The sequence below is a fragment of the Hylaeus volcanicus genome, chromosome 1 (genome assembly GCF_026283585.1).
Source record: "Hylaeus volcanicus isolate JK05 chromosome 1, UHH_iyHylVolc1.0_haploid, whole genome shotgun sequence".
NCBI classification, from domain to species: domain Eukaryota; kingdom Metazoa; phylum Arthropoda; class Insecta; order Hymenoptera; family Colletidae; genus Hylaeus; species Hylaeus volcanicus.
In genome coordinates this window covers 11,203,723-11,224,983 of record NC_071976.1, presented here as the reverse complement: position 1 = coordinate 11,224,983, position 21,261 = coordinate 11,203,723, and the positions used below count along the sequence as shown (strand labels likewise).

At 41.6% G+C, this 21,261-nt stretch overlaps 1 protein-coding gene across 1 annotated transcript in view; it reads right to left on the bottom strand.

The window, feature by feature from the left end:
- Positions 1–21,261, bottom strand: part of LOC128875188 (peroxidasin-like) — a 237,049-nt gene that overhangs the window by 72,479 nt on the left and 143,309 nt on the right. Inside the window, exon 7 of the mRNA XM_054120579.1 lies at positions 19,801–19,978. Within this exon, the coding sequence (XP_053976554.1) occupies positions 19,801–19,978 (178 nt within the window). The remainder of the gene's footprint in view (positions 1–19,800; positions 19,979–21,261) is intronic.

Sequence of the window (21,261 nt, the reverse complement as noted above, 5' to 3'; positions counted from 1 at the left end):
CGACGAAACGAGACTTGCCTCGGCGTAGAAACAGATCGCGAAAACCATTTGGAGAATAATTACTGTAGATACGGTCATGTTTAGTTGAGGACAACGATACTTATGTCAATCAGAGAATTGAGAATCAGAGAGTCATGTTTTTACTTTGCAAAATATATAGATCAGAATGCCTCTTGTTTCTGATATATTATGAGTCAAATTGCTAGTATCATAGACGTAACAATTTCCATGGAAATATTAATTTTTCTATTTGAAAATATAATACGAATTAAAACTACACGAAGAAACATAAATTTTTACCATACGTTCCTACTATCATTAAACGAACCCAGTTTATTCAAATCACCACCATAATTATTCCACTTTCCCCAGTTACTGGGGTACTGATATCAGGTTCTCGGCGCGGCGATAAAAGGAATCGAAAGCATCGTTGAAGGAGGATGTACGAGGAAAGGGACGCGCCATCGCGGTAGCAGGAGAGCTTGTAAAATTTTTTTTACGCGACCGAGAATCGCGCCTTACCCGCATCTGCTCTTAACCACGAGAATTCAAAAGATTTTTCGCACCTAGTTCCTCCCCCGCTTTACCTGAGACCCGAGGGACGCATTCGTAAGATTGCCGCGCCGTTGAAAAGTTATACGGTTACTCGTAAAATTCAGATCTCACCACGGCAAGAGTAAATCACGCGCATCTACGCAACGAGACGTCGCGCGCATTGAATATTTATCGTTGGATACGACCAGAGATAAATCACGAATCTGTTACGTGGTAAACGGGAGATTGTGTTTGGGTAGTAGCCCTTTCTTGTGCGATTACGCGAAGATGGACGCAGGATTCCTGAGGGGAAGTTTGCAGCGAACTTCTTGGGGCACGTGTTGCCCAGAGTCATGAAACCACTGAGAAACAAATGAGGCGAGGATCCAGGTTTTTTCCTGACCTATCCTGAGTCTGTTAAGAGTTACATGTTTTCTTCTGTCTAAATGATGTGAGAGTGGAGATTTATCAAAGAATTCTTCATAGTGGTAAACATTTGTATTATATCAATTGGTGCCAACAAACATCTAAGTTTAGTTTAATCTATTTTTCTCTGTACAATACAAGTGGTATACAATGTTCGTTGAAAAATTAGAAGTCGAAAGAAAAGTAAGAGTTGAAGCAGAGGCTGAGAATCGTCCACTAGTATTTTAGGAGCAAGCGTGGAAGTAGAATTACTCCATAATCGATCAGACAGCATCCGACTTTCGCGAGGCCGACAAATCGTTCGCATTTCACCGAAACTTCCGTTTAAATTTGAATCGCGTTTCCTCGTTCGGACCGAATTACTCAGTTTGTTTCCCATCGATGGTCTGTCAGTTTCACGCGCAACGTGTTAAGCACGCTCTAGGCTATTAACTTGAACGTTTCGCTCGGCACTGGTTCGATTCATGACATGTCGTTCAACTCATCTTATATTCCAGAGGTATTTAGGACCTTTTTTCTGTAGCTTTCAATAAATTTTTTGTGTATTATACAATTTGAAGAAAAATTGCTCTATTAATGAGACCATTTTACAAGGTTAAAGGTTTTACGTTCTTCCGCGAGTTCAGAATAATATGGATCCCTTTTGTTTCGTAGTATACAGTGTATAAATTTCTTTTGACGCGGCTGAGGCCCTTTGTCATTGCTGGTGTCGATATTCCCCGTATACAATGCACTCTTTCTCTTGATATATTATTGAATCCATTTTTCATACGCGTAAATCAATTTATTTAAAAACGTCTCGGTATTACCATAAATATCAGGAGTCGAGTATCGATGGATAAGAAAATCTGCATCATAATAAATATCCAATCAAAAAAATATTATTCGATACTTTAGAAAGGAAAACGTTTGACAATCCTTAGACGAGTGACTCAGAATTAACTCTTCAAAGTATAACTAATAATTCTATCAGAAATAATATATTCTTCGAAGAAGTACAAACATGTATAAATCTCTAAGTCTAAATGAAAAATAACACTTTACGGGAAGAAGTACGGCCAGCAGCGAAATGACCAGGCGATTGTGACTGAACATTGATAACCTAACGCGACAGCGAGCCAATGTTTGCCTACCACACGAGTATTTTCCCGCGGCAGGAAAATTCGGGTGGAGAAAATCTGTATGAGGACCCGAGATAAACGGCAAACACAAATAGGACGACACGGGTATGAAAAAAATAAAAATTCACTGAAAGCGATAAAAGGAACGGGTTTGTTTTTCCGAGTGTAGCGAGTCGGTAAGCCGAGTAAATTACAGAACAACCCCGTGTTTAGCTCGAATCTAAAATTTGCTCAATGACGATTCAACGTTCTCCCGCCCCAATTCCCTCTTCCCCTAAACCCTGTTAATCACGCTTTTTGTAAAAAAATATTCCAGTCCATATTCGGTCGAATAAATTTTCGGCCGGCTAGAAACTCAAACAAAACGAACGGTTTCGTTCAAAATATTTTATGTAGCTGAGCGATAAAAACACGGACGTGAAATTTGTTCCTAGCAAACAAGTTCAGGAATTGACTTTAGGGGAAGACCTGGAGTAAAGTTCATTGGAATTTTCGCTCGAATCGAACTAACAAACATCAATATTGTGCGGAGGGCCATTTGAGGCGCAGTTATATGGTTTCAAATTTTCTGATCTGAATGTTATAGAAGTTTAGGAAATCAAGTTATTTTTATTAAATTTGTTGATAGCATTGACGAGGAATAGAATAAATTGTCAAAAATATAACTGAAGTAAACATATTTTCCTGTCTTGAATAGGATATTCTGAATAAAATGAAATGGATATCACAAAAGAATGCTAAGCACCATTACCTTTGCTTTCATATTGGTAAAAAGAGAACATGGTTGCCTTCTCATAAGAATTGCCATCTACTTCACCCATATACAATAAAAGTTCCTTTAAAAATTATTCTACAGCAAACCGGACACAATTCTATACCCAGACCTCATAGACTATTCCGCTCATCGCAATATTCCCTACTATTTACGCAAGACCGAGTCAACGCGAGCGTGACACATGTCACAATTACCTCGATATGGGTTCTTTGAAGTTCTTCTGTCCGCGTGTTTCGTTCCATTTTCATCTCCGGAAAACGCGAAACGCGGTGACACAGTTTCGACAAATTACATTGGCCCGTAACTTTCGAGCCTGCTCATTTCCACGGTAACACCGTTTTTCCAATGATTCTCCACACTCCCAGAATCCACCACTTTTCATGGCCGATGAATGAAAACCCGACGCTGGGAATTCCTGGGTGAATAGGAAGATGGCAGACATTAATTCACGGTTTTATTGATTTCGTTCGAGCGCGTGTGCGTGTACGGGTACGGACACGAAGGAATGCGACAGATATTAAGCGATCGGCTCCGTATCGGCTTAGAAAAGGTACGCTAAGCTTCTTCGGCGGAGTGGCGTGAAATGCTTGGTGAAATACAGGGACTTTGAGATCAACGATTTCTATTGTCTCGTGGGGAAATTCGACGAGGAAATGGTTGTAATTATCATTAAAAGTGAGTAATTTCAACGTTCGCAATTTTTCCTCTATAACGTTATCTGTAACAAAGAAGATAATTAACTACAGTAGTATATAGTACCACTAATCGAACAGAAACCCGATTAAATCCGTTGCTAATTAGCAAGCAGTAGATTCGACGACAAATAAAACCATATATAATAAAAAAAAGATTAATACCCGATACCGTGCTTGGGTCTTCCCTTATATTATATAGCATACATTTTAATCAGAATATTCAGTCCAGCTATTTGATACCATGAATTTACGTACGCATCAAAGATAATTAACACAAATATACCGCAGTGGTTGGTTCTCGAACTGAATAGGGATAGCATACGTGTTAACATGCACTTTTGTAGGACTTGTTCGTGCGCGCAGCGAATGAAGGAACGAGAGTTTTTTATCCTTTAAGCGGTCTGATATTTATAGAACATTCAGCGATTACTAAAGCTAGAATACGTTCGGCACAGATTAGACAAGCCTTACCGCGCTGAAGCTCCTACTTAAATTCTTTTCAAACGTATTATAGCTGAATGCGCGATATTTCATAAGCGGTTCTATCAATTCAGGGACGCGCGAGAATCGTATGCGTCTGTTGGGTGTTATAAAGTCTCGTGAAATAAATGAAGATTTTCCATTGGAAATTCTTGCTAAATTCGAAAGCACGATGTTTCTTAGAGCTTTTCAACGTAGCCTTTTCACTGACACGCCAAAGATCGCCACGTTTGCGTGAAGGATTGAAGCAAAGTTCTATTTTGAATGCACGTTCGTATATATGTATACGAACCTACTTCCTTTCCTAGAGGTTTTGAAACCCGTAATTGAAAATGGATACACTGTTTCGAGGCAGATCCTATTACCACAAGTGGGACGTTCCAATTTCGATCTTCTGTCAGGTCGTTTCATCAATAATGCAAATATCGTACATCACATGCAATTATTTGCCAATGAATGAATTATTATGAACATGACAGGATTGTTTAGATTTATTATAAATATTGATTGAAGTAAATATTTTTGGAACGAATTTTCACGATACAGAAATAGCCCCGGGAACCTTTTGTGGAATGCCTCGCCTCGTTTGTCTCGAACAGCGGAAAAAGAATACGCGCGATGCTACCAAAAATGTTGGAAGCTTCGCCAATTTTCGAAGCAAATTCAAAATTTCAATGGAGGGTTTGTCTGCTCGCGCGCGTAAAAGAATGCCGGCATTCAAAGGGACGTGGAATTCGATTTTCCAAGTTTGCCATTCCATTTGCCGGGTAGCACTCGAGTCGGCAAACAAAATTTCAGCCGGCTGTATTATTTCTAACGTCGTTTGCCTTCTACTGATAAGACAAATCCATGGCGGGCAAATGCATTCCAGCGTCACGATAATGTTTCGTTTAAAACCACCGAGCGTTGGTTAACTCTTTGGGGTTAGGTGGGATAAAAACTACCTTTTCCTTCATAAATGAAAATGGAAATTCCTTTATAGTTCAAATTTTGTGGATTCAATATTTTAAGTAACAATGGAGCCTGTAATATTAGTTGGACAATAGAGTACGTGCATTCTAATTGACAACGTTTAGACTTAGCATAGCTTATCTCCGGGATATATTCTTGAGAAATATTGCAAAACGTAAACTGGAGGGGCATACACGTAGACCATGATATTGCTGGCTAACGAAGCACCTTCGTATCATTGGGCTATAAATGAAAAATCAAGTTTCTGAAATGTGATTAAGCTACACTCGTCGCCTAACGATAATATTGTTCCGCTACGACGAAGCATATTTCAAAGAAGTGCTTGCCTAGCTGCATAAGTATAGTTTAGAGATACATCTATATCAACTTACGTAAGAAATTCGTGAATTTAAATCTGAATTCTCTGGGTACAAAATTGATGCTTAAATATTCATTGCACAGAGGAACTCTTACGATCAAAACGTCCAGCAATCAACACACAGGGCAGGAAACTTAACCGACAACAATCCATCTGGTAACAAGTAACCCATCCAGTTCGGGTTGCCTCATTCGAGAGTGACGAGGAACCCGTGACGCAGAAACGATAGCGGAAATCTCCCACAGGAAGACCTTTCGCGATCAACGAACAATGACTTCGAACAGCATTGTGTCTAGCGTCGGTTACGTAGTTCCCCAGAAACGCAGAATTCCCGAAAACTCGCGAAACCTCTAAGCTGGAGTAATTCCAAACGTTTCGAATTTCATACGAGACAGTAATTGCCCGAAATTTGAGTGACTCCGGCCGAGTTCACCGCGGCGAAATCCGAGAGAATATAATAAATCGTCGCGTGTCTTTTAATAAGGGAAAACTGGAGGGGAGATCGGGGATGATGGTTGGAGCGAATGAAAAAAATAGCCCGTTCCACACCCCCGTGCCAAAATCAGAGAAAACGGAGGAATATTTGCGATACCGTCGAAATCCACTTCGCGCGAAAATACTGCTAATTACATTGGATCGGCGCCAAAGCGTTCGGTCGTAGAAAATATTTTTGAATCGTTCTGCGTGGCTGGCCGCAGTATCGCCGCTATTGAAAATGCGCCTGTAATTCGCAACTGTGCCGTAAACCTTCGTAACGTCTTCTCGGATAGATAAACGAAATAGTTTCGTCGGAGCAGACGGAGACTCCATCGTCGAGTTCGCGATGGTATCGTATATGAAAGCTTTCGCGGTATCGAAATCAGTATTTAAAAAAAAAAAAAGGAAGACGAGTCTATTGATGAATATTCTACAAGTGACTAGAAGTCACGAACTTTGATAACGTTACAAAAATAAGTTCTGCGACAAACGTTAGATTACGTAGGTTTCAATTGTCTCAAAACAAAATTTTACTCCGACAGAAACGTTCGCATGTGTTCATGTGGCGATCAACGCGTTAACGTTCCCAGTCGGCAACCCCAAGTCCAACCTATCCCAGATCTAAACGGTTCTTCAGGAGCAACCGTGGATTTAACACCGTAATGTCTGTATGATGACGCGTAAAGCGTGCGGAAGCATCGAAATCAAACAATCCGTGGGCGTCGACGGTTGCTCGATATCCTGCTCATGCGAAACAATCTACGCTATCGATTTTGGGCTGACCGTGTTTCCCAGGTGTAGTGCAAGAGAGAAACTAAGGGAACGCTGGACGGAGAGGAACAACGGTAGCATGGCGAGCGCACACACGCGGGACCGTAGGGTACAAACACGAAATCGGATAAATCCATTTTAATGGATTCGAGATATGCACTCTCGAGCGTCGGAAGGGGGTGCGTATCTTCGCCACAAATTAAAGCAGCGTCGAGGTATTTTCTCGCGCCGCCTGTTGGTTCTATCGCGAATGGGTGCCGGCGCGTGACAACTTAAATCAAGCCCTGGAATCTCTCTGCAAGCGTGAAATTCGTGAACTGCGGATTATAGCGTTGCGGCGGACCCGACACACGGGATGGGGGGTGGTTCTGGTATACGGTTGAAAGAGATCATGACGAACAACGAGAGGATGCAGAACGGAACGAGCTTTGTTGCGCGTGTGATTTTTCGAGCTGATTTCTAACAATGTTGGAAACTTTTACAATGCCGCGAGTTCGATTGCTTTCAGAGTTTGAGCTACGATAATCTTCAAATTTGAAAAACTTCGATGGGACAATAAAGACTGGAATGAATTAAGTCGTTCACTGCACGGAGCTATTCGTTACAGAGGCCATTTTGATCCCATCAACGTTTTGTTTTATGGAGTTAATCGACTCGTAAAATGATCGGCTCAATCATGAATGTAAGAGTTCTGAATTCGACCAACATTAAATAAATAGCAATTAGTACAAGATTAGGTCGAACGAGATTCCAAAGGAAACTTTCCACAGCCAAACCGTGTAATATTAAAGTCGTGAAATTCACACTGACGTCAATTGTCGGGTTGGATTTCACTCCGTGTTGTCTTCCAGTGGAAGGATTTTCAAAGAAAAATGAGATTGAAGAATGGTTCAAAACGAGCACGACGTGCATTAAAATACACTACACTCATTTCTGGCATCCACTTCGCGAATGCTTAAACTTCCTTGATCACTACTACGGCAAAATTTGGCTTTGTTCGTACAACTTTCTTACTTAGCAGCGAGCGTTATTATTATGCCTCAGACCGCAGCGATTGCTCTGCGTTCTCATTAACGGCACCGCGAAGCCAGCGGTGAACTGGCAACAAGAAACAATTCCGCGGTAACAAGAGTTGACCGTAGAAATGCAAAGGAGAACGCATAAAAATTTCAATAAACACCCGCCTTCAATGAGGAACCGCCTCGGTTCGTTGAAAACCTCTTGGAAAACGCGGAAAACCGGTATCGAATATTCATAGGGAATGCTCGCTCGTGTAAAAGCACAGCAGCGATAAATTCAAGTGTTCAAATTATTAACGAATATTGGGAATACGAAAGTGGCGAAAGAATAACGCTTTGTTTCGTGTAAACATGAATGGGTGTTTCTCTGTTTCATCAAATATTAGTTCGGAAGTAGTCAATGGAGGAATAGGAAGCAATGTTCTTTGGTGTAATACATTCCGTACGGTCGATCTTCTTCTTTTCTAATTAAGTGCATAAAGTCACAAGGTTATTAGTGGCCACGTTTTGTCACAAGAATCTTCTGTCTCGAAACAAAATAGCACACTTTCTCCCCCAAATAAATCACACAGAATTTTCCTATAGCATCCACTTCCGGAGGCATCATCGACATCAAGTACTCGACTTCGCTCGCATACTCACCATAAATTTACGGTTTTCATCTCCTCGTCAGTTCAGCCTTTTTACGTACGCCAGAATCGGGGAACTTCCGGTGCAGACGCCACTTACGCGCGACAAATTCCCGCAGTTATCTTTGTTTCGTAACAGAATCCCCAGTCGGGCGCATAGACCTCCACTACAGGAAGTCGTAAAGAAGTCACCGTGTAAGTATCGTAAAAGTTCACGAAGGATGAAAACTTTCGGCTACCGCGGCCGTTGCACCTTCGCGTCTGTGATTTACTCGGGGCACCTTGCTCGATTTCACAGGGCCGCGTCGGGATAATAAATTCGCGGAGAGCGAGGAAAGCCAGATGGATTCGTGGACCACGTTACACAGTCGTGATTGACGTGTCTGAATTTTATTCCTGTCATAGGCACAATTTATTCGACGTCAATCGTCCTTTGGACATTTGCTTGAGGATGGTATATCAACTCGAGTTTTTCTTTACGGTTAGTATTAACGCTTTATCATTCAGTGGACATATAATTAAATTCAATAATACTTTTCATTTTCACAACATTAGTACTATTTGATCTTTCATATGACGATGGAAGCATTAAATGTTATCTCAATAATAGATAACAAAGTTTTGATTGTTCTAGGAAAAAGCCTATTAAAAGCCTATAATTTGGTTAGGATATATTTAACATCCACATCAGCAGTGGATGTCTGTAACTGAAGAATTTAATAACTAGAAAAAATTTCTTACATTATCCTCCAGATTACCATCAATTATTCTCGACACGAATAGTTGAATTCGATGGCCCCGAAGCATTGGACTCCCAGTTCAATATTCACGATCCAATAGCCGAGTTCTACGAGTCTGTAAGTTATTCCTGAAGCAAATTTTTCACGAAGCGTCGCGAGGTTCCGCTTTAATCTCCACGAATCGCAATCATATTATAGATCGAAGAGTACTCGCAATGCGAGAGTCACGTCGAATATTCGAGTCGCGAGTAATTTGTTTTTCCTCGGTGATAAAACGTTTCGCCTAGATTCGCGGCATCTTAAAATATGTCCCGCGGTAGCTCCGTCATTTCCAGTGCAAATAAAAATCTCACCCGGGGAAGCATTGTAAGCAAATGCTTTGCGCAACGCTCGCTGTTCTCTCATTGTCCGCAATGAATTTATAATGCATCCAGAAAAACCATTGTCGAGTCAAGAGTGGTGAAATAAAAAAAAAAGTAAAAAAAAAATGAAAAAGTACAATGAGAAAGTTGCTTCTGGCAGCTTGTTCGTTATCTCATTCCAGCTACGGACTAATTAAAAACTGAAATCGTACAATTACCCTTCAGCGCTTTGGCTTTCAGTTTAGCATCGCGAAAACAAAATGTTCAGAGCTGAAATTCGTTTCGTAGGGGAAACGTGGCTAACTCGGAGCATGAACGAGGGAAACTTAATTAAATTATTTTGCGAACTCGTTGATCGCTGGCGCTGAAACGCGTGTAACGACTAGAATATGCAATTAACAGCGAAAAGGAATCATCTTCTTTGGGCGACACTGCAATTAGTGTTCGTACTGAGTACCAGTCCAATTTTGTGCACTTTCTGTGCGTCGAATCGCTGGCTTGTAAAGCGAGCTATGGAGGATTCGAAATTCTTTTTTACCAAAATGACGAACGACATGGTTAAGTAGGAACAAAGATTTTCCACAGTCTGAGGTCCTGGTCTAGAATTACGATACAAACGTACGACCAAAAGTTTCATCCCATCTCCACGCAACACGCGAAAAGATTACGCACGGTTCGATTAAAGAGTTACAACGGTAGCCCACTAATAACGCAGAGACTCCCACAGTGGATTTTTTTCCTGTTCAGGAAGCCAGCCGAGTGGTCCAAAAAAACGCTGCCCGTTGGCATAGAATTTTTGAAATATAGGCTGCCCACCCAGCACAGACACAGACACGCGCGTGTCTTGCGCATGCACGCCTACGTGCGCGCCATAGAAAGACAAAAAAAAAGCGAGAGCAGGGTTTCCTGTTGTTTCCGTGAAATATTTGCCAGGGGTGGCGTCGGTGTGTGCGGCCGATAAAACAAAATCCGATTAAATGCTTTGTTTTCGCCACTCTTTTTTTTTGCGCTGCGTTACGACGCAGTTCGTGCCTGCGCCCTAATTGATTTGCCGAGTAATGGATCAACCATGAGCGCACTGTCAGCCCGCCACCGAACCGTCGAAACTATCGTCGACCAATAATACCAAGGGCTTGTCGACGCGATGCAATACGCGGCCCGATCGGGCAATTTCACGTGTCGATAGCCGAAGAAATGATTGGGCTTACTCATCACGATCAACGAGTAGTTCGAGTAGTTGCAAGTTCCGAAAACGGACCGCGAATAACGTTCGGATAGTAATGTTGAAACGTCCGGCGAATGATAGCCTAAATGACTGGACGGGTGAAAGCTTGACAAACGTCAGCTGTACGCGGTGTCGCCGCACCGGCGGCGGTTACAACGTTTGTTGGACAAAAATTCCTGCCATTTACGGTGCAACGAGCCAAGTGCACGAACTCCCAGCCCGGCTGAGTGTTATATGCAACTGCGTTTATTCCGATTCCCCGCTGAAACACTGTTTCGACTCCGCGGTACTGCAGAGGTGATGACAAGGAACATTCGTGTTCCGACGAGAATTTTTATGAAATCTTGTTGATTCTGCTGCGAACGGGAGCTATTTATTACTTTTGATGGTGGTAATTCGAAATTAAGAGTTCGTCTCAACACGTCTCAAGAAATGAACGAGTACAACGTATAAAAGAATCCTAATGTGGAAATTTGCGTCACAGGTAAGAAGCTCGCGAGATTTTCATTAAAAGCTTGTTTTCCGACAAAATATCATGCGGTACAACAGCACGCGCATAATTTGAAAGTTTTGTCCATTCGCAGCATCTGCGCGTCTCCTCAACTTCAAACAAACGTTTTACGGCCGACTCAACCACGCGGAGATGTTATCGTGCCTCTATACTGCAAAAGAATGAAACACTTCTAACAAAGTTAGATAATCCCACGAGGTTTTCTAAATAAAGATCCAAATCAGGCTTGTCACGCTGGAGCGGTACGCTTAAAATTCTTCAACCGAGGCTTTGGGGTATCTAAGTGAAACTCCATGATGCGACATAAGTATCCATACAGAGTGAGTTGAAACTCCTGTCGCAACAGTTTCAGGTGTTTCCTACGGTTTAGAATTAACTGTTTCGTTTTAAGACACAGCTGTTTTAAGTTGAGGGGTGAGTTATACTTTGACATCGTTGCAGAAAGATTTCTGAGTATTCTCTTTTTCATTGGAACATTTACTGGAATTCATGCCAAATGTTTAATTGCAACCGCGTTAAGTGTAATTGAATAAATCGTGGAACTAATATTGCGGTTGCGACGCGATCTTGATTACGTTAGATGGTAACGCGGCGCACGCTCGAGGCATGCACTCACGGACTTGACCAACTTCCTAACCTAAAGGCCCAAGGTGAAGAGTAATAGAGAGAAAGGTGGTGAACCGTGTACATCGAAGAGAGGATGGCTCGGGAGTAATGCAGCTCATAGCCGAGTCCGTAATCACGTTATGCTAGTTCCCAACTTCACCGATGGAGTTCGAGACACTACACCTCCCTTCAATCTTTGGCGATTTCGGCGAGCGCATAAGTAATGCGACTGGGGGCTACCACCACTGATTACAGTAGGGTTGAAAACTAATTTCAAAATTAAATGCAGTTCCTTCATTCTTCCATTCTTCATTTATGATAATAGTATTTTTTAATAGAAACATTGCACTTTATGGCGAAGACTTTCAACTCGTATAGATGGAGGATGATTTTGGGATGAATTTGGAATATTCGTACCCTCTATGCCTATTAAAGAAGTTTGACTAAATTAAATAATAGTTTTGATATCACCAAATGAATTGTTCATTATATATATATTCAGACCTGTACCACCTACCAAAAATCGACATGGACTTTCCAGACAACCCTACTTTCTGGAAGTACAATAGCTTTGAGGGTTACCTGCGTCTGTGGTAGTATCGACGGGAATCGTTCGAGCCGAGTGCATCTCTAGTAGGCCATAAACGCATGAGCTCGTTGGAAGAGACACGGTTTCCCCTCTACGTGTAATCGTTTAACATGCACCATTAATCGCGCAGCAAGGTTTTAATTAAGTCGGCCTTAACTTCGCGAAATTAACGCATCAAGAGGAGCAACGGCGCGAAGGCAATCTTGTTTAAAGTCGCGTAGTCTACCTGAATAATTAAGCGGCGCGGAACGCGCCAGATTATAGAAACCGAGGTGGGAACATCTGGAATCAGGTGGATTAGGTTACACGCGGAGGCGTGCCACGTGTCGTCACGACAGCCTAATCGTTCCTCAGGTATTTTAAAAAGGAGCACCGGTTAGAGGAGAAAGGGAGCTTTTCAGTCAAGAGACCTCGATAGAATAAACGACTAACCAAGACCTTCCACCACGACCTTCGACACTTAAATAAGATTTTTCAAAAAGTGGACTTGATCGATTTGTGCAGCGTACGGATTATTTAGAAAATGCTAATACGTATCACATTTTTATTCAACAATTTCGTGGTACGAATAGCTCCGTGTCAGAAATTTGTTTCATTAAATTCGCCTTTGTTAAAGTTTAATTACTTTTCATGGGAAAAACTCAGAAAATTTTTCCAATATTCGTAACGACGTAATTAGCGACGAAGCAAATTATTAAAAAAGGAGGAAGTAGAGACAGGGTGATGATAGATTAGCGCCGCAGCCCAATTTTCTGTTAAGTGGTCGACGCGAATTTCCTTTGATCTAGGTACACTCTCATCGCGCTAGAAAAATTTGCATCGCGGATAACCCGTGCGAAAATTATCGCGAATATTCGTTTACGTTTTCGACAATCTTCTGCGTCCATTAAATTACCTGAAACACAACAGGATAATGTAATAATAACCTAGTGATAAAGGTTAATGAGGTGAAGCTGTACGCTGTTATGAACCAAACCTCGAGTAATAGCATAAGCTGATGCAAAATATGGTATATATAACAGTGACAAAGTAACCGTTAGTATAATATATTCCAGAATAGACCTGGGTTATTCAAATGGGTATCGATTTTGGACGATATGTCCCGAATTCTTTCTGGAATTTTTAAAACGAACTTTAATTCCAAATTTAAATACTGAAAATACAATTTCTCTAATCAAACCCAGCTTGGGGTAGCCAATGTTCATGCATCCGATGATGGCCCTATTCAAATCTAACGAACTATCGAAGAAATACTCTTTCGATTAGCTAAAACAAATACACATCCGAGGCGTATCGCTGGGTGGCCACCTTCGTGCATAAATACCGAGATCGACGATCAACCTTTCCGGAAAGTCCAAGTATAAAACTGTTTCACGGCCAAACTCGTTTAGAGAACAATGGCTCGGCTGGAGCCGATGGAGGCGAGTTTAATGCGCCCTTCAACATCGTTGAACGTGAATTTCGGTTGGAACGAGCGCACGGACAAAAATCAGTGGGAACCGCGGTAATGAATGCAGCATCGCCTTTCTCTCTGTCCCTCTCGCACTCTTTTCTCCCTCTCCCGAGAAAGGGAATTCTGTCAGGCGAGCTGTTGAAAATTTAATCATCCCCGAAAGCGCTCGATTATTGTGCCTCGACACGTGACGCACGGGGCTTGTTCTCTATTCACGGTTGTCGAGACAGAAAGAGAAAGACAACTGCGACGACGAGGGAACGCGGGGAGCTCTGAATAAAACATACGGCGTTTCCAATAAATTCGTGAAAAAGAGACGCGATCGAGGCCCCGATTTTCGACTAGCCGACACGTATCGGCAGCTGTACGTCCAGGGCCCTGGTTAGATGCCTCTAGGGTGGAATAGGCATATTGTAATGCTTATGAGCTGAACGCACTGTTACGCTGAACTGCAATCTTTAGCCATGTATACTTTGACTCGCCTGCCACATCATCAAACCTTCCTGCTTTCCACTCGACAGCCCAAATACACCAAAACTTCGACTTCCAACTCGTTCACTGTTCCCAAGGGTCAGTGTTACCCTCTTCTATAGATAATGTATAATAAGAGCTCAATTGAGTCCAGTCAGAGAGAGATTTTTTTCTTCAGCTAGTTCAACAGCTTGAATTTTGAAATTTTGATATCTGTGGTGTAACGTTCTAATATTGTAACGAAATAATGTTACAGTCAGAATTTACAGTCAATATTTTCTAAGATGTCAACCTCGACCACTAACACCAAACGAGTTGATTCTCGTGAACTTTGAATCATCATATCGCGTTGCGTAATACTTGCACGACGTTGTTACCCGAGTAAAATTACACAATTATTCAGTTACCGAAAGTTTCAGGCAGATTAAATGCTTTTAGACGAAATTCACGCGCTTGGGTAAACAATTTCACTTGGGGGAACACGATGTAATTTCGAGTTTAATAAGTTTCCATAGATGGTTAATTGAGAAAAGTGTTTCGAAGTTCGGCCGGTGGGTAACTTTCCAGTTAACGGTTAAAAGCGAATATAAGGTCGGGGGGTAAATTCATTTTTATATAGGCCACCGAAACTGCAAGTCGGATTAAAGGTTATCGAATGAAATTCGCGCGCGTGTTCGCGTACCTCCACTTGGGGAACACGATGTCATTTCATAGTTAATAACTTTTCGCGGATGGTTAAGCAGGAACAGTGAGCCCAAGTTTCTACGCCGTGGAACTTTGTAATTGACAATTAAATGCGAATAATTGCGGAGACTGCTGATGGTAAGAACAATCTCCATGTTATAATATATATTACGACATATATGAGCCGTTAGGTGAAATCTATATTTTTATTTATGCATTATACGATATTTATTTGATTTATATTATAAAAGGAATTTTAAAAAAACAATCTACATTATTTCGCCGCATTTCACCTATATTTTACATATTTTCTACCAAAACCGCCATAATTTACGTGTACATAATATTGCTTATGATACTCTACTTTCATAAATCACTGGTCCTAAAACCAGCTTAGAGTGCCATCGTTCCACTGTATTAAACCACTAACGTGAAGCGATCAGTGCCTTCTAACTGGCACATTACTAAATTAAGACTAACACGGTAAATTAGGGTTACGTCAAGAAGCTTACAGACGTAGCGTGTAGCTAGCAGAAGTTTGTGACAAGGAACCGAAACCCCTCCATGAAATTATACAGGCCCAGAGAATCTCATAGTTATCCCAGCCCCAAGATGCGGTAACCCTCTGGGACACCTTCGGGTGGATCTGCTGCGAGCTACATAGAATCACAAGCTCGTAGGAGTCGAATACACGGAGGAGTCGTATCAATCACCAGCTAAGAGACTCCTGGGACAATCGAGTATCAGTCCTACGGATCCTTCATTTCGAAATCATTTAATCTTGCAACGGAAACGTCGCAACTAGTCGTGAACTCGATAACGTTTAAAGTTTAACATTTGAACAGAGATATTTCGTTCTATAATTCAAAACTATCTTTCTTTTTTTTATTTATCTGGATATCTCTGGTCGTCTGCTTATCGTAAACAACAAGTATTATTTGGATCTCATTTCTATTTCTACCTTGAATTTTTTATCGTGTACAATTATTCCTCTCATAAATATTTAAAGATCGAAAGGTTTGACAAGTTCAATTAAATTAAAATTAAAATTCATTTCATCGTACATAATTTATGACGTCCACGCGGACGGAGCCGGTCCAAACGAAGAGAAGGGGAATTGGTAAGCTGAAAATAAAATTAACGAACGCTCCTCGCTCTTCGGTCGGTATTATTTGCGATTACTTCCACTCGTGAGCAGCGGCGGCCCGAGAAAATGAAAAACCCGAGAAATTCTCGCCACACCATTAGGTCGTGCGTCGTTAACGAAGTTTAAAATGAACGCGCGCTTGATATTATTGATCATAGGCGGGTCAGATGCGAATGGAGTCCAACAAGTAAATTGTGAATTCGGATTCGAACGCTGAGCATCGAGAACGCTATAATCGAGTTAAGCGCGCACACCGCGGCGTCCAATCAGACAAAAAGGTTAATAAGGCCGCGCTTCCACCGACGACAAATTGAAAAGTGGGACTCGATCCGTGGAAATCCAAGAATATTTCGAAAATGGGTCGTACGTATTTTCTAATTTAAAACTGGCTCGGAAGAATACATTATTAAAACAAATCTTCGACGACGACTAAATCTCCATGTCAGGTGGGCTAAATTTTATTCGAATAATCGATAACGAGTAAAACGAGGCAGCAGTATATTCGTGACGTTTATTCGATTGTATATTAAAATTCCTGAATTTAACAATCGATCGTTGCTCTTTAGAAAATGATGTATAGAATCTGAAGATAAAAAATGTCAATCGCAAGAAATATGTACGAAATCTGAACGTGAGATCCTAATTCTTATTTAACGAGTAGCATACAACCAACTGCTTATCTTTCATTCGTTACTCGAAATTTGTATCTAGATGAGAATTTCGCCTATCCCTGATCGAGTCACATACGCGTGTAACAGTGTCCAGTAACTGATTTATTGTAACACGATTTTGTTTCCAATTGTTTTCATATGTAACGCGTCCCGACGGAACATCTCGATTTCTAATTTGCAATTTCAAGTTTCCCCGTTACGCTCATGTTCAATTGTAACTGTCATGCTGTTTCAAGCATGACATGTTACTCGATCGGAGACATCAAGTATATTTTAAAGCTATTTCGACGTTTCGAAATGAAGCGAGTTCGGCTGTAAAATATATTTACGACGTGTCTTAAAAATTCCAGTCACTTTAATATGTGCTTCTACTTATGGATCTTCTTGTACCAAACCACTTCTAAAAATCCTCGAATCCAGTCCATCGTAGATTTTCCTAGTTCGATACTCTTTAAAAAAAAATAAATATGGCTCGCTGACTATAATGTCGTGACAAAATTAAATATTGCATAAAATGAGGAAACTGGTGACTGAGATTAAATTTGCCAAGTTTAAAGTCGCGAGGACTCTTATGAAATGTTTGACACGAGACCGACAATGTCTTTGTATTTTACGAGCCTCGTAATAGCACATATTAACGACCCATTTTTGTTATCGTTTCGAGCTTTTACAGCCAACGATCAAGGTTTATAGTCGTTGCTCTACAGGATCGCGCTGTTTCTGCTATTCAGATTTATGTATATGTATGCGCGATTACGCTAAATCAGGGGATCGAAAGTATTCTTTTTAAAATTCATTCCTTAAAACTGGAGCAACTTCGAAACATTATTCAAGCAACAAACGTAAATTACATTCACGGAGTAAAATTCAAATTTTATAGCTGGTCCCTTTCTTTATTTGATTTAATTCTGTACACATTTATGAAACGGATCCTTGCTTGGACGGTAATTCGCTCGAGTTGTTCGTAGCGGTACTTTTAATAATAGACATTCCTGCGATTTTACGAAGCGTGTAATCGCGGGGTTTTGGGCAAAGTCAAGTTGGTTATTTTAAAGGATAAAATTGTAATCCCACACGATAATTCGTATATTTCGCACGGTCGAGCATGAAGCTGGAAAGCATGTTTATCGGTAATATATTTGTCTTTTATTATGTCTGAAACCTTACAGCAACAATAACAAGCGATGATAACGTACAATTGCCACGACCGAAAAAAGATAAATCAAGTCGCAGCAAATATTTGCTCGCGTGTACGTGAGAATAATTCGACGGGGAGGAAACGAATCGTTATTAAAAGTCCAACCAATTCGAGATAATCGCTCAAGTATTCCACCGAGCATTACAATAACGCCCTTCTCGGTACTCTTTCTCGCTCGTTTTTTCAGAACGCTTAACGAGTGAAACAAAGTGGATAATCCGAATCGGATTTAATAATCGAACTAACATAAACAATATTCGAATTTAATAAAACTCTGAGTTCTATTTGCGTTGTATTTTTAATAAATGATTTATTAAAGTATATTATAATTTATTCAAGTATATTGACACGTGTGTTAATTCCAGTACGTGATCAATCTTCACATTAAATTTTGGGGTATTTTGTTATAATATAAAATTTATGTAGAGCTCTATACCAAAGCATACGAAGCCTGTTTGCTTTTATCTCGAATTATTCCGCGCTATTTAATAATTTAACCCCCAAACTAGGGAAAGAAACCCCCTAGGCGACCTAGCGAACAATTACCAAGTGCGAATGGTCTCCACCCTGGTTCAATGGCGGTCAGCCAGATTTCGCTGCCATCCCGAACCGTCGAGAAGAAAGCCTCCGCGAAATGACAGCGAGCGCATTAACGAGCCACGGCCGCAAATCGATTTATCGTCGAATCACCGTGATCGAAAGGCAACCCAGCCCCGGGCGGGAGTAACCGAACGACGCTATTTAAAATTCATGAATTCCGTCATATCTATAACCAATTAGGTCACACACGCCGTCGGACCGTCGACCGCTGCCAGTTCGGAGAACTTTAATGAAAGCCTTTCAAAATTCACCGAACGTTCCATTCTTTATCGGAGCAATTAGAATCCCCATGCAGCCTGAATAAACTATCGGCCGGCGGCCAACGAAATTACTCGAGTGCCCGCAAACCATATCTGAATACGGGCCCGCCGCAGTCAGATGTTCCAACCAGGTTTGCTCTAATTAAAAAAAGGAGACGCGCCGCGGTGGCTGATATAGTACGCATTATTCCACTTCGAGCCGTCGCGCGTCGTTTAAGCGTTCTCGATAAAGCGCATCAACGAGCGTCGTGAAATAACTCCTACGCATGGCGAACCGTCGACGAGAACTAACTCCTGTTACGTTTCTGAATTATTCGACCAGTACGAAGTGCCAGAAGTCCGATATTCGGTTAAATTTCAAGCACTTGCATTTGGCACGGGATTGGGTGGTTATGGTTGCTCGTATACCATTTGATACTCGGGTGAGAGTAGTTTCGGTCGGCCGATTACTAAAATACACGGTTACGCAGTTGGCAACGCACGCGTTCCCAACTAACGTAACATTCGACAGAAAGTAGCGTCTGTTTCTCAGGACGAAATTTTGTTTCAATAATAGATCGTTAACGCTAGGTTTACGGAGATTTCTCGTCAGACTTTTATTAATAAAGTGATGCTTTAATAAATGAAGTGGATTTACTAAATGTAATTAGGAGGCCTAGAAAATAATTAATTGGAATGTATTTAAAGAATAAAAACAGTTCGCGAGTAATTATTTGCTAATAAAAATGTTTATTCTACGACGGAAGAATACGAACGTGTTCATATTTAATTCACGCCCCAATAAACATTTCGCCCCAACGCCTGACAAATTCCACAAACTTCAGCGATTTCTCGAGCAAAGTTACATTCCACGCCAAAGGATGCCACCCTCAGACAATTCTCATGGATCAAGGGCAACTAGATTCCACCGGTATAATCTCGACCTGGTTTCCCGATAATAACACGAATATCCACGAAATTATATGCGACCGGGGACGCGCGATGAAATCAATTTCTGTACCATTAAATCGCATGCTAAGAGCTCACCTGATTCCTCCGCGAGTGGTGTCGTAATTCAGCGTTCGAGATCCGTGCCGCCACGTTACGTATCCGGTAGGCTGCGGTATATTGCTGACCACACACTTCAATTCTATCGTGCTACCCGCTTTGTAGAATTTGTCGCCGGCTGTGGCACCGTGCTCGTCGACGATCTCCACCCGCGGCACTGAAACAGACATCGGTACCTATTACCACAGACTCCCTTACAGACGACACGAAATTTTTTAAATATAATTTAATTAATTAATTTTTAAATTTCACATCTTGAATGTTTGATCTAAAAGAAACATGAATTCTTTTGTGGGGCAATCTATGATCTCCACTCTTCTAGAAATGAAGTAATGTACCATTTCCCACCTCCTAGACCGATAGAAGAACTTGTGAACCAATTCGAAATTCAACGAATTTCAACGCGAATAAAGATCGTCGTCCCTCGAGCGCAGAGGGTTAAGTTTAATTAAATACCAAAGCAATTTTCACCGATTACTTTGAATATCTCCGCAGTTTGATAGGAGTCAGGCGACTACTCAAAGCTTTCCTCGCCCGAAGGGAAACAATGCAAGTTGCACGCGGACGTTTAATCGCGCGCATCGCGGGACACTTCGAATTCCAAATACCCTGTAATATCTCATTCCTTCGCAAAGTTTTCCCGCGACCTACGAGCAGGCTATGGCCAGGGTCTTCCTAAGTCAGAAGAATAAGTACTTTCGCGTCGCTGGCCCAACTTCGCCCCGGAGAATAAGTTGTTTCCCTAGTTATCGGTTCGTTTCGGATCCAGCCCAGCGCAAGAAACGTGCCGCGAACTGCTAACTGCGAGTGGAATTGGTGAAATTTCTCAGCGTCGGGACGGGTACGCTGGAAACGGACCGCGAAAAAATCCTCCACCCCTTGAGGCGTCGCGAGCAAGCGCCGGGGAACAATAAGTTCCCGACGCGTTCGCGAAGATGGATGCAAACGACGGAAAGAGCGATTTCGTTCGCGTCGAAACGCTCCAGCGTCGCGACGGCGGCCTGTGACGCCTCGCAGTGAACGAGACGTCGAATTCGGGTTCCAGCATCTGTTGCGGTTCCTCAAACGGGGGCGGCCTGCTTAATTGCTCTCGCGCTGTGGCGCGCGAAAATATCTACAAGTTTCAGTTTTACTTTTAATTTAAACCGTCTGCCTCGAGGGAGTTTCATTTCGGAATTATTTTCTATCGAATATGAAGCCTTTTATGTACAAATGTGTGTAATTAGGAAAAGCTAGCATCCACAGTGCTCGGGAAAAGAAATCAAAGTCTCTAGTCAGAATCATAATGATCCCCAACGATTTCTACTGAGAACTCATCGATAATGTCAATTTCTTCTAACCGTTTGTTACCACGTACTGATTTTGGAATGGAACAATTTATCTTCCCGCCAACAGACACTTTTATTCCACCGAATTTCGTTCTGGACATTCTTCAACGCC